The sequence below is a fragment of the Anabrus simplex genome, chromosome 6, assembly GCF_040414725.1.
Source record: "Anabrus simplex isolate iqAnaSimp1 chromosome 6, ASM4041472v1, whole genome shotgun sequence".
Classification (NCBI taxonomy): domain Eukaryota; kingdom Metazoa; phylum Arthropoda; class Insecta; order Orthoptera; family Tettigoniidae; genus Anabrus; species Anabrus simplex.
Genome location: NC_090270.1, coordinates 255,376,389 through 255,389,211, shown reverse-complemented (window position 1 = coordinate 255,389,211; position 12,823 = coordinate 255,376,389). Strand labels below are relative to the sequence as shown.

Genomic DNA, 12,823 nt, shown 5'->3' with positions numbered 1-12,823 from the left:
TACTCGAAGGGCTTCAAAAACTATGGAGTAGATTTCTCTGACACCTGCCAGCACTGAATACTGTATATTTCTCAAGCCTTTTCAGACAATGGATAGCGTCATCTTAGGAGAAGAGTGTGCCATGGGAGGACGTAAAAGAAAGCTACTTACTCATGACGAGAGTATAGTCAAATTTTAAGGTGAACGGAAATTACTTATCTGATGAGTTATCACGTAAGGAAAATTATTGTGAAAGCACATTTGAAGTATAGAGGGATTTGGAAGATGAAAGTGTCCGTGACAAATGGTGTCAAATGTGGATTGTAATTTTTCGGTATGAGGTGGATCAATTTCTATTTTTTATATCTTAACATGTTCCTTCTTTACTAAATGTTCCAGGTGTTAGGAAAGCAGATGCTGGCCTCGTGGTTTAGGGGTAGCGTGCTTGACTCTTACCAGGAGACCTCGAGTTAGATTCCCGGTAGGTCAAGGATTTTTACCCGGACCTGAGGGCTGGTCTGAGGGCCACTCACCCTACTTGATTACAATTGAAGAACTTTATAGCGGTGAGACAGCGACTCCGGTACAGAAAGCCAAGAATAACGGCCGAGAAGAATCATCGTGCTGACCACACGACACTTCGTAATCTGCAGCCCTTCGGGCTGAGCAGTGGTTGCTTAGCAGGCCAAGGCCCTTCGGGGCTGTTGCGCCATGGAGTTGGTTTGTTTGTTTTGAACCCTTGTATATATAGATTTCACACTTCTCTTCCTATACATCGTCGGGTAAAAAAAAAAAAATGGCGTATGGCTCTTAGTGCCGGGAGTGTCCGAGGACATGTTCGGTTCACCAGGTGCAGGTCTTTAAATTTGACTCCCGTAGACGACCTGCGTGAAAAGATGAGGATTAAATTATGATTAAGACTACACACACACCCAGCCCCCGTGCTAGAGAAATTAATCTATGATGGTTAAAATTCTCGACCATGCCGGGAATCGAATCCGGGACCCTTGTGACCGAAGGCCAGCACGCTAACAATTTAGTCATGGAGCCGGACATCGTCGGGTTAATGTTCACTATCGGTATAACTTACAAGAGACTTGTTATCTCTCCGTCTGTCTTCTTGGAGGGGCGAAAATAATAGATGTTTTTCGAACGGTCGTAAGCGCACTCGTGGTTCTGAAGCGCGCAGAAGCTCATCGATTAGCGAACAACGAGATCAAGTTAATAACTGGTTAACTAAAGTCAGCACCAGATGGCAGGAAACGCGAACTAATACGAGCCATCTCTTGGCAGCACGCAACACTGTTTCGCAACAACCTTCTAACGTATCGCTATCTCCACGAGGAGCGCCACCGGTTCGCGGCATTGTGCGACATCTACCAATACGCACGTTACTTCAACAAGTCAGCGTGTCCATAGCAACCACAACCACGCGCGTAAACTAACTGATGAATTTTCCTATACATCACCGACAGCTATAGGCCGGAGATAAGAATACCAATTAATTTATTTATCGCATCTATTTTCAGGCAAAAGATTATTTATTTGTGAAGGTCGAAAAGGAAGTTGAAACGAATTTAATTATCTTGTATTCATTTGCCAATGGATGCTCTTTCTGACGCCAACCTAATGCTGAGGGATGTATTCATTATTAGCATGTTTCTACGATGGTTGGTAACGTGACGCGTTGTATGTAAAGGAAGATGTGTAATTAGAAGAACAAAAAACCATGGGAATTAACCATGCGCAATTAAAATCCCCGATCCGACCGGAAATCGAACCCGGGAGCCTCTAAACCGAAAGCTATTTAGCCAACGGGCCGGACCTATCCCGTTTCTTTTTACGTGAAACGCGAGCTAATTTCTGCTGCCTTCTTTAATCGATATGAATCAAGCTGTGGGTGGGGACGTAAGAGGTGACTACAAGGGGTACCAAATAGGCTCTGTCTGAATATGGAAGCGTGGCTTGGCGACCACTGGTCTCCCAGCCAAGTCTAGCATTGTTTCCCCATAATTGTGACAAGACTCCTCACTGTCGTCTTTCCTTTCTGACCTGTGGTCAACATTTGTTCTCTTCCAACCCAAACTTTCTTTCTGTCTTTATTTATTTTTCTAATGGCTTTTAGTGCCGGGAGTCAGGCTCGCTGGTTCAGGTCTTCCTATTTGTTGTGAAATGATGATGATGATGATGATGATGATGCTGATGATGATAGTGATTAAGTAGGAAGAGGGTGAAACCTGGAGTTGGCACATAGCCTACTCCTGTCGAATAACACCAAAGGGTCTACTCAAGACTTAACGTCTCCATTCGACGGACGAATCACCATCAGCAGAGTCATATTCCCTCACGTAATACGAACAGTGCGGAGAGGTTTGGAGCTGAATCCAGACTTTTGGCGCGCAATCTAGTGATTACAGACTGTATACCACCAAATCTCCTACTCTGTCGGCGTATACTGGTTTTTGCTGGGGGTTTAAGACCGGATGCCCTTCATGACGCCACATGATTTTTGAGATGAAAATCTCAACCCAGGTATGACCGGGATTCGAAGCTCAGCCTTCTGGATGGGAAGCCTGCAGCTAAGCCACTGAGCTAAACACGCCCCCCCCCCCCAACTTGATTATCTCCATTAACTTTAGGATATGTTCAACAATGAAATGGCGTATTGCTTTTTTGTGCCGGGAGTGTCCGAGGACAAGTTCGGCTCGCCAGATGCAGGTCTTTTGATTTGACGCCCGTAGGCGACCTGAGGGTCGTGATGAGGATGAAATGATGATGAAGACGACACATACACCCAGCTCCCGTGCCAGCGGAATTAACCAATTATGGTTAAAATTTCCGAGCCTGCCGAGAATCGAACCTGGGACCCCTGTGACCAAACGCCAGCACGCTAATCATTTAGCCATGGAGCCGGACTGACGAACAATATTAACCAACCAATCACCACTGATCCCTAACGTGGCAGATTACCTATCGTTTGTTTACCTAGTCTTCCCTTCATTCGATAATTCTGATTGGACCATAGAGATTCTGAAGGTGATGGGGATCGGATACCAATAAAGAAGAGTTATCTAGATCTAAAAAAAATCAGTTTGCAGTGATAAAAATCGAAGACCATGAGAAAGAAGCGGCCATCCAGACAGGAGCGAGGCAAGGCGGCAGTCTGTGACGGAAAACAAAGAATAATTTGGAAATGGAATCACAATCCAAGGAGAGGAAATCAAAACTATGAGATTTGCTGAGATATTGTTATTTTATCCGAGTCTGCAGAAGATCTGGAGAAATTGTTGAATGTTATGAACACAGTTGTGGAGAAGGAGTACAAGATGGAATTAAATCCAACACAAACGTAATGGAATGCAGTCGAAGGAAGTTAAGTGATGCAGGAAATATTAGATTAGGAAATGAAGTGTTAAAGGAAGTACGGTAGGTGAATATTGTTAAAATGAAAATAAATGGCGTATGGCTTTTAGTGCCAGGAGTGTCCGAGGACATGTTCGGCTCACCAGGTGCAGGTCTTTTGATTTGACGCCCGTACGCGACCTGAGCGTCGTGATGAGGATGGAATGATGATGAAGACGACACATACACCCAGCTCCCGTGCATGGGGAATTAACCAATGATGGTTAAAATTCCTGACCCTGCCGGGAATCGAACTCGGGACCCCTGTGACCATAGGCCAACACGCTAACAATTTAGCCATGGAGCCGGACGATACTTGGGCAGTAGAATAACTTATGATGGAGAAGTAAGATAGCACAAACAAGGACCGCCTTTCCTAAGGAAATAAATTTCTTCACTTGGAACACTGATATAGGAATTAGAAAGATGTATGTATTTGAAGACTCATCTGGTGTGTGGCATTGTATGGAAGTGAAACATGGACGATAATAAGCTGAGAAAGATAGGCAATAGAAGGTTTTTAAATGTGGTGTTACAGAAGAATGCTGAAGGTTAGATGGGTGGATCGAATCACGAATGAAGAGATACTGAATAGAACTGGTGAGAGGGGAACCATTTGGCAAAATCTGACGAGAAGAAAGCATAGAATGAAAGGACACATCTTAAGACACCCACGACTTGTTTAGTTGGTTTTTGAGGGAAGCGTTGGCGGTAAGAACGGTAGGGGTAGACCAAGGTGTGAATCTGACAAACAGATTAGAGTAGATGTAGGATGTAGTGGTTACGTAGAAATGAAATGGTTAACTCATGATAAGGTGGCATGGAGAGCCGCCCAAACCAGTCTATGGACTGATGACTCCCAACAAACAACAACAACAACAACAACATAAACAACAACATAATCTTCATCATCAACAACAGCAACAACAACAACGTCTTCCGTTAAATTATTAAACACTAGCAGAAGTACCCGTTCTTCGTACGGGTTATCAGAAACTGGCTTTAGTTACTCATACTATCGGTGTGACTGACTTCATTAGATATTTATATCACTGGTGTATTTACTTAAGTACGTAGAGATTATTTGTCATGTTTGGAATTATAGTGTATCTTCTTCTTCTTTTCTTCATGGGGGCCTCTAAATATTAGTTCCCAATTGGCGTCGACCTCTAAGATCTTTTGCTACCATGTTTTTCCTTCATTTCCACCTACATATACTTGCTCCCTTCACAAATCTGCAGGTTTAGTGTTAGTATACTTTCGCCAGATAGTACCACAAATATAAATATTATTGAATGTATTTGTTTGATCCGACATTTCATAACTATTACAAATATGATAAAGGAAAAACGCGATGCATAAAAGAAACTACTATAATTATCGAGAATTATAATTCTCAGGGCTTGTCACTCATGTCGCACATCATATAATGAATATGAGTATAAATGTTGAGAAATTTTTTCAAGTCATGGGCGCACCATCTTGACAATTGTGTACAGTATATAGGTTGTTTTCATGGTTACAACGATCGTAAAAGTGGACCAAAATATCGGCACTAAAAACATCAGTGATCCTACTACTCCATGATTTAATAGAAAATATTTTAAACTATAGGTAACAGACTCTGCAAAATGCTGAAACCTCAGCCAGTACGTAAAAACGGAGGCCTGTCGGCAACCGCTGGTCGCTGTACTACGGAGATATCCGGGGCTATTATTTTTATACTTCACTCCCTTTCCAGCCCCGCCCAAAGGAGTGCTATGAGCGTCTTAAACAACAGTTTATTTTTTCCAGATAGTAAGTCATATGTGTATCAATTTTGTTTGGCAGCTATGCCCAAAGGTACATGCATAATCTCGCTGCTGTAGAATCCTGGAGCTGGCGTTGTCATGGTTACGGCCGTTCGTTTCTTTATCCGATTCCTAGAGCAGGGGTAGTGTGGTTCCAATATCTCCATAACGGTTGGTTTTAGGGCCTTCAAACATGGTTTTCGGGCCCGAAGGGTTTACCGAGTTTTGTTCTTTGCGTCAAGGGGCTTAAAATGAACTTTGTCTCGTCCTTTTACGACAAATTCGATATTTTGCCTATATTAGCCTATTATTTTTAGATCTCCCCCCGTGCTCCCCACTTTGAATTGTTTTGAAAATAAAATACAGCCCATGTTACTCACTCGCAATGTAGCTTTCTATAGGTGAAGAAATTTTTAAAATCGGTTCAGTAGTTTTTGAGTCTATTCGTTACAAACAAACACATTTTTCCTCTTTATAATGTTAGTATAGATATTTCTTGGTAAATTTCTCCGATCCCTAATTCCTCTTCCTATAAAATAATACCTCCAATCTGTGTTCTTGAATTCACCTTTATCTTCATATTATGATCTTTTCTACTTTCAAACGCTCCACTTTAAGTTTATTCGTCTACTAATACCATTCCAAGCCATCTCTCGACCGACAGCGCAGAACATCCCGTCTAGTCGCGCATTACTTGATATTTCACCCAAGTTTCGTTGAGATCTCTATCTGGTACAGCCCAAACAATTCCTATGTTAGATTCTCGGTCTCGGGAAGATTACAGAAGGAAGGGTTCATCGGCGAAACCAATTTATCAGCGATTGTCGTAGCAATCTTTCATCCCTAAAGAATTGGTAATCGGATTGCCAATGCGAGCCACACAGTGAATGTACAGTGACTGAGCGAAGCTACTTGGCAAATCTCCAGAACTGCGTGGGTATGATTTAGCCGAGAAAATTACATTTCTGACATATTTACAGACACCAGGCAGTCACTGTCAATGATAAAATTAGGAATACTGTATTTTCCATCATTGAGAGCAGAACGAAGCACATTCGTTCGACAAAACCGCGCGGTCTGGAGATAAAATCTGACACTGGCTGGTAGAAGGAAATCAGCGAGCCATTGTATTTATTAGAGATGAATCTATGAGGCCGACGTGTTGTTTGTTAGTAGCTACTGAGAGACGAGTTTCAATGACGAATGCATTTCAGTCAGCCAAGAGGCTCACGACTAATGAAACGAGCACGGCTACTACCAGGTCCTGTTTGCTTTCGGCATGGTTGTATTTTGCACATTTCCTATTCCACCAACACAAAGCTGAAGTATTTGACGCATTTAAATATTACCAGACAGGGGCTAAGAACAAACCCGCCAACTTAAGCTCAGATTGTCAGCGTTCTATCGTCAGAACTTCTCAACCCGGCATTTACAGTCCGTAAGTGTTCTCTCAGTCCGACTCGTTGGCTGAATGGTCAGCGTACTGCCCTTCGGTTGAGAGGGTCCCGGGTTCGATTCCCGGCCAGGTCGGGGGTTTTAACCTTCATTGGTTAATTCCAATGGCCCGGGGGCTGGGTGTTTGTACTGTCCCCAACATCCCTGCAACTCACACACCACACATAACACTATCCTCCACCACATTAACACGCAGTTACCTACACATGGCAGATGCCGCCCAGCCTCATCGGAGGGTCTGTCTCAACCCTCATTAAAAAATTAAAAACGTAATTATTACCAACTACCCATATTGGCATTATTAATACCGTCAAACCAACGGCTGATTCAACGCCGCGTACACACCAGCGTACAAAACACACGAGCCGCACGCCGAGTGACGGCGGATAATACTATCACCGTCGCCATCATCATCATCATGATGCAAACTACTGATGATAATCATAAAAGGGTGTTTCGGAGGAATGGTAAATACTTTGCAAGGCAGTAGTATGGAATGTTTAGACCATATAAATGTGTGTCAAATTTGCAATGTGTGTGGAACTACCATACAGTGGCATATATTGTATGCATAAGAAGAACCTTATAGAAATTATTAGAGACTAGCGAATATACCCGTGCTTCGCTACGGTATTCTACCTCGTATACGGAGTTCTACGCAAATTCCTGTACACGCAGCACATGTCTCTTAGCGCTATCCGAGAAACAAAATGCGGAGGACCCCATAATTTGTTTCCGATGTTTAGGTGCACGTTGGGGAAATTTTGATGATAATGGCACGCCACATTTACTACTGCCATTCTCAATCGAATTCGGGAGTTTCTACAATAATGGCAGGCTCACATGCCAACTGCCATTCACAACAGAGATGGACAGTTGTCATTATAAAGACAAGTCTCCTTTACTAATGCCAGTCGAAATAGACTTGGAGAGATTTGATTAAAATCGGGAAATAACGCCACCTAAAGCATAAAGATTCGAGATACGACAATAGGCATAGGATCAAAGTTGAAGCTATCTCCGAATTGAACAGAGATTTTGTAATCTGCTTTGTGAAATGAATGACCGTTTAAAAAGCAGTTACTACGAAACGAAGGTCTGAGCCGTCATAGAAATTGCCTCCATATTTCAATATATTTCGGGGCCTAAAATTAATACATTAAACAGCCTGGAATTTTCCCTCAAAGGAAAGAGTGTCTAGTGACCAAGTGTACTTAACAAAAGTTGTTTAATATGAAGTGACGTTTCACATATAGTCCATGGATTTTACATAAAATCAATATTATAAAAGAAAATGGATGTGGTTTCCTATAAACCCCAGTCTATTCAGTGATTTTTAAATCATATACTTGTCTAAACCTTTCCCTGGATGAGTATACTCTATATATGAAGTTTGGTCGAGATCTATCCAGCCGTTTGTGATGGTGGAACAGACGGACAAACAGACACGGAAGCTAAAAATCACTGATACGGTCTTGAGTTGACCTAAATCGGATAAATATCTTTTAAAAAAATAGGCAAAACAAACGAAATTACAAACAGCGGATTCCCCTATAACTTTATTTACATAGATAAACAGATGACTTATTGATTCATTCATTGTTGCACAAACCTAAACCATTAGATTTTGGTCCTTGGGAATGGATGAAAAGTGAATGTCCCACGAAATCACCCTGCGTGTAAGGGACCTCAGAAGCGCTGAGTAGCTTTGTGAGATTCCTTTACGCTCGTAAGATCACAGACGAATTGATCGCTCGCAATATGCAAAGTCCTGTTCTCATAAAAGATGACCTCGGACTAGCTACACGTGCTATTGCCACGAGAGCTGAAAAATGCATTGAAGTCGGTGACCGGATTTTAGAACGTGTACTGTGAACTCTTTCTAAGGCCGTAGAATTGTGAGTATTATGAAAAGTTATTGCATCTTTAAGTTATTTGGGTTAAGCTGTTTGTACATAAATAAGCCATTTGTGTCTCTTTAGTATTTCTTTAAGGTTATTATTATGGGTACTATATAAACAGTTGTAATTACACACACTTTGCACATTGGAAGCACATTATATAAATGAGCTGTAATTAAAATGCTACTGCTCCACAAAATATTTACTATTCCTTGTGCAAAACCATGTTATAACATTTAGAAAAATTACTGAAAACGGGGATATATCGACTGGAGAGGCCGCGCGTCCGGCTATGCAGCCAAGCTCTGCATTCGGGAGACGAGTGGGTTCGAGCCCCACCGCGAGCTGTCCTGAGAATCGTTTTCTGTGGATTCCCATTTTCACTTCCAAGCAAATGCTGGAAAAGTTTCTAAATTCCTAGGCCGCAGCAGCTTCCTTCATCTTCCTTACTCAGTTTTATTCACCATCATTCATTCATATTCAATAATAATAATAACAATAATAATAATAATAATAATATTCATTGACTGATTGATTTATTTATGTATTTATTTTTCGTCCCACTAACTACTCTTAGGTTTTAGGAGAAGCCTAGGTGTCGGAATTTTGTCCCGCAGGAGTTCTTGTACGTGCCAGTAAATCTACCGACACGAGGCTGACGTATTTCAGCACCTCCAAATACCACCGGACTGAGCCAGGATCGAAGCTGCCAATTTGGGCAGAAAGCCAGCGCCTCAACCCTCTGAGCCACACTGCCCGGCCATTTTGTGTTCATTAACTGAGGTTGACGATAGGAAGGGCATCCGGCCGGAAAAATACGCCACATAATTTATCTTGCTTCATCCCCGACCCCGTATCAGCAAACAGGACTAAGGGATAGTAGGCATACTCACAAATTACTTCGTCGGTGCAAACATACAACAAGAGGAAGCAGAAGAAGAAGAAGAAGAAGAAGAAGAAGAAGAAGAGGAAGAAGAAGAAGAAGAAGAAGAAGAAGAAGAAAGGGTTACTGATAGTATTGTATTTGATTGTATAATTTTACCATTAAAGACATCAATATCGAGAATGGGCTCCCAAATCAGGAGTGACACTGCATGAAGAACGAAACCACCTGACACACATACAGATGGAAGAACTTCGTACTACAGTCGGATTGCTCACAAATCTGAAAGCTCGAAAACACCTTACTTGCACATACACTAACGGATCTTCAAAGTGCAGAGTAGCGAAGCGAGTATATCCTACTTGCTTTCTTTATTTCAGAGGGGAAACTGGAAGCCTGCTCCCTCCCCGTGGCGATCAACGCAATCACATTTCATCCCGCATTCTCTTCTTTGTAAGAAGAGAAAGAGACAGCTGGGGGATGGAAGAATTGAAGGGTGTCGTACCTGTCCAAATGCTAAGTACGCTACCACGCTGACGACTGATGAGGAATGTGATGTTTAAGGTTCGAAATCTGAAGAATAACTGTGAATGATGGTTTTCTGACCCCGGTTAACGCAATTGTATGGTGCCTATAAATGCATATTTCTGCCATTTTATTGCTTTGCTCATATTTCGCTCACTTTAGTAATATAAGATCATATTTGGCAATATTATGAACATTTTTGTTTAAACTGAGGCGTTGTTTTAGCAAGGTGCATGTTATTTGCGTCAATTTTCAACACAGGATGCATTTTTCTTTCTTTTCCCGAAAGAGATAGGTAGCAGGTTTATAAAATGTGATTCTGAGAAAGAGATACTGTACGAACGTACGCCGACAGATACCAAAAAGCATAGTAATACTTTTCTTTTGGAAAACAGAAAGGGAACTGCGACTCAAGGCTATGATATTGAATGAATGTGTAGAGTTTTAATTTACCTACTGTAGTTCTGTCAGTTTGCATTATTAAACGTGTCTACTGTATTATCGCTAATCACATTTTTATACTTTAATGTTAGTAATACTATCCCTAAAATACTTATGTTTTTTAGGTCATATTTAGTTAGATTTTAGGGCATTATTTGCTTGCATATCTTGTACATCTTTCGGTTGTAAACTTCCAAACCCTAGTGATATTGGAAGCTGGTAATCGTAGCAACAGAAGTAGAACTACTTACCCCTCGCGAGTCCCTGAAGAGGATGGCAGCGTGGTGGGGGTCGAGACTAGCGTCGCTCGCCCGGTGGGGGATAGTCGTAGTGCCGAGGGAGAGACGGCGACGTTCGGGGTCCAATGAGCTGCGCCTCAGCAGAGCACCTGTACACAGAAAAAGAGGTGTTAAGACAGGGTACACTGAAGAACACTGGTTCAATGATTGAGGGGAAATAAGAAACCACAAAGAAATCTATACACTACACCCGTACTAAAGAAAGAAGCGTTCTGACAGATAGGGCACGTGCCATTGCACGATGTTGCCACAGTCCTGCGTTCCTTTCTCCTTCCCCTCGCTTCCGGCTCACTTGCCCCTTCGTTCAGACCACTGTGTTCTATTGTACGTAACTCAGAAGTGAAAGATTTGGCAACTCCTAGCAACACGAGCCAGACAGCAGGCTTATCTCCATGGCAATCGTAGTTGGCCCGCCCCATTTCCACGACAACCATACCCCTACTCCTTTCTCCCCACCCAGACAGGCAGTAAAATGACTCCCTCTAAGACATGTCAGACCACATCTTTCAGTATTATGACAATGGAAGATTAGAGAAAGCGACTAAGGCAAAGGGCGAGAATATTACAGATTACACACAGATTACCAATATGCAGGTCAGACCATGAAAAATACAGGTCGAATCTTCAAGGTACGTAGCAGCACTAGTAACTCCCAGCGGAGTGCCGAGCGAGCGGTAAGTCCAAACGATTAAAAATGCCCCACGGGGCTGGCGGTAGCTGAGACTAATTCAGACGAGGCACAGTGACCATCTTCGTGCCTGAGAAGACTGATTACCTCGGATCGAATACGGGTACATAATTCGCCTTGGTAAAGAATACTGCAAGTAGACGAATAAGGTTGAGTAGTCTATTTACAAGTACGATGATGTTTGTTGTTTAAAGGGCCTAAGAGCTGTAAGTCATCGGCCCCTAATGGTACGAGGTGTAACAAAATTAAAATTAAAATCTAAAACGAATGGTGATGAAAAAATAATCGTGAAACGAAAACAATCAGTGGATCCAATTCATAATGCCTTAGTTACTAGAATGATACTTATTATCTAAAGGGGTCCAAAATCCAGGTCACTGGCCCCTCATAATGGTACTAATCACTGGTAAAGCAGAACCATGGTGTTCCTCCTGTAGTGGTACTAATCACAGGTAACGCAACCTCATGGTGTTCTTTGCATGGTGGTACTAATCATAGGTGATGCAGACCCATAGTATGTCACACAATGACACCACTCACAGGTAATAGACCCATAGTGTTCTTCACACAAAGGTACTAAGCACAGGCCACGTATACTCATGGTGTTGCTCACATAGTGGTACTAATCATAAGCAATGCAGACCCACGGTTAATCACACATTATGGTACCACACACAGGCAACGCAGGTCCACGAGTTCCTCACATAGTGGTACTAATCACAGGCAACGTAGACCCATGGTGTTCCTCACATTGTGTACTAATCACAGGTAACGTAGACCCTTGGTGTTCCTCACATAGCGGTGCTACTCGTAGATAACTCAGACCCATCTGAACACAGTGGAACCAACCCATTCGAGCGCAGCGCTCGGTACCTACTCTACAGCTACACGCTAGTCTATGCGATCGAGCGCCGCTCCTCCTCCACGATGCAATGTACACGATGGTACTAATCACACGCAACACCCAGATTCGTAGTGTGCCGCCATGGTGTTCCGCACGTAATGGTACTAATCACAACTAATCTCATGGTTCTAATGTCTTGGTCGCACCTTTTAGTCGCCTCTTACGACAGGCAAGAGATAACGTGGATGTACTATTCGTCTGCCCCATACCAACAGGGGGTTTTTACAAGTAGAAAAGATCACAATATGAAGATAAAGTTGGAATTCAAGAGGACAAACTGGGCCAAACATTTGTTTATACTGCAGCCATGTCACGAGCTGACTGACAACTCTGCTTGCACGAGAAACAGCTGTTACGAGCGCTATTCCACAACGTCATCAGATAGCGCAAGCCTGGAGGAGTGTACATTACACTTTCATGACTACGGTACTCTGTACAATGCATGTATCTGCATACATTCTTTCATATAAGGGCGTACAAAATTAAATGTGTTCAATACGGCGTTTGTATAAGATGCACAAAACAGCATGCTTGGTAATCACAGCGTACCAGGAAA

The 12,823-nt window shown here is 42.5% G+C and overlaps 1 protein-coding gene across 4 annotated transcripts in view; it reads right to left on the bottom strand.

Annotated features, from left to right (window-relative positions):
• The window catches only part of LOC136876412 (5'-AMP-activated protein kinase subunit gamma-1), a 1,375,241-nt gene that overhangs the window by 309,519 nt on the left and 1,052,899 nt on the right, over positions 1–12,823 (bottom strand). For all 4 annotated transcript variants that reach the window (XM_067150367.2, XM_067150365.2, XM_067150366.2 and 1 more), the window contains one exon: positions 10,628–10,764. In XM_067150367.2, coding sequence (XP_067006468.1) covers positions 10,628–10,764 — 137 coding nt within the window. The remainder of the gene's footprint in view (positions 1–10,627; positions 10,765–12,823) is intronic.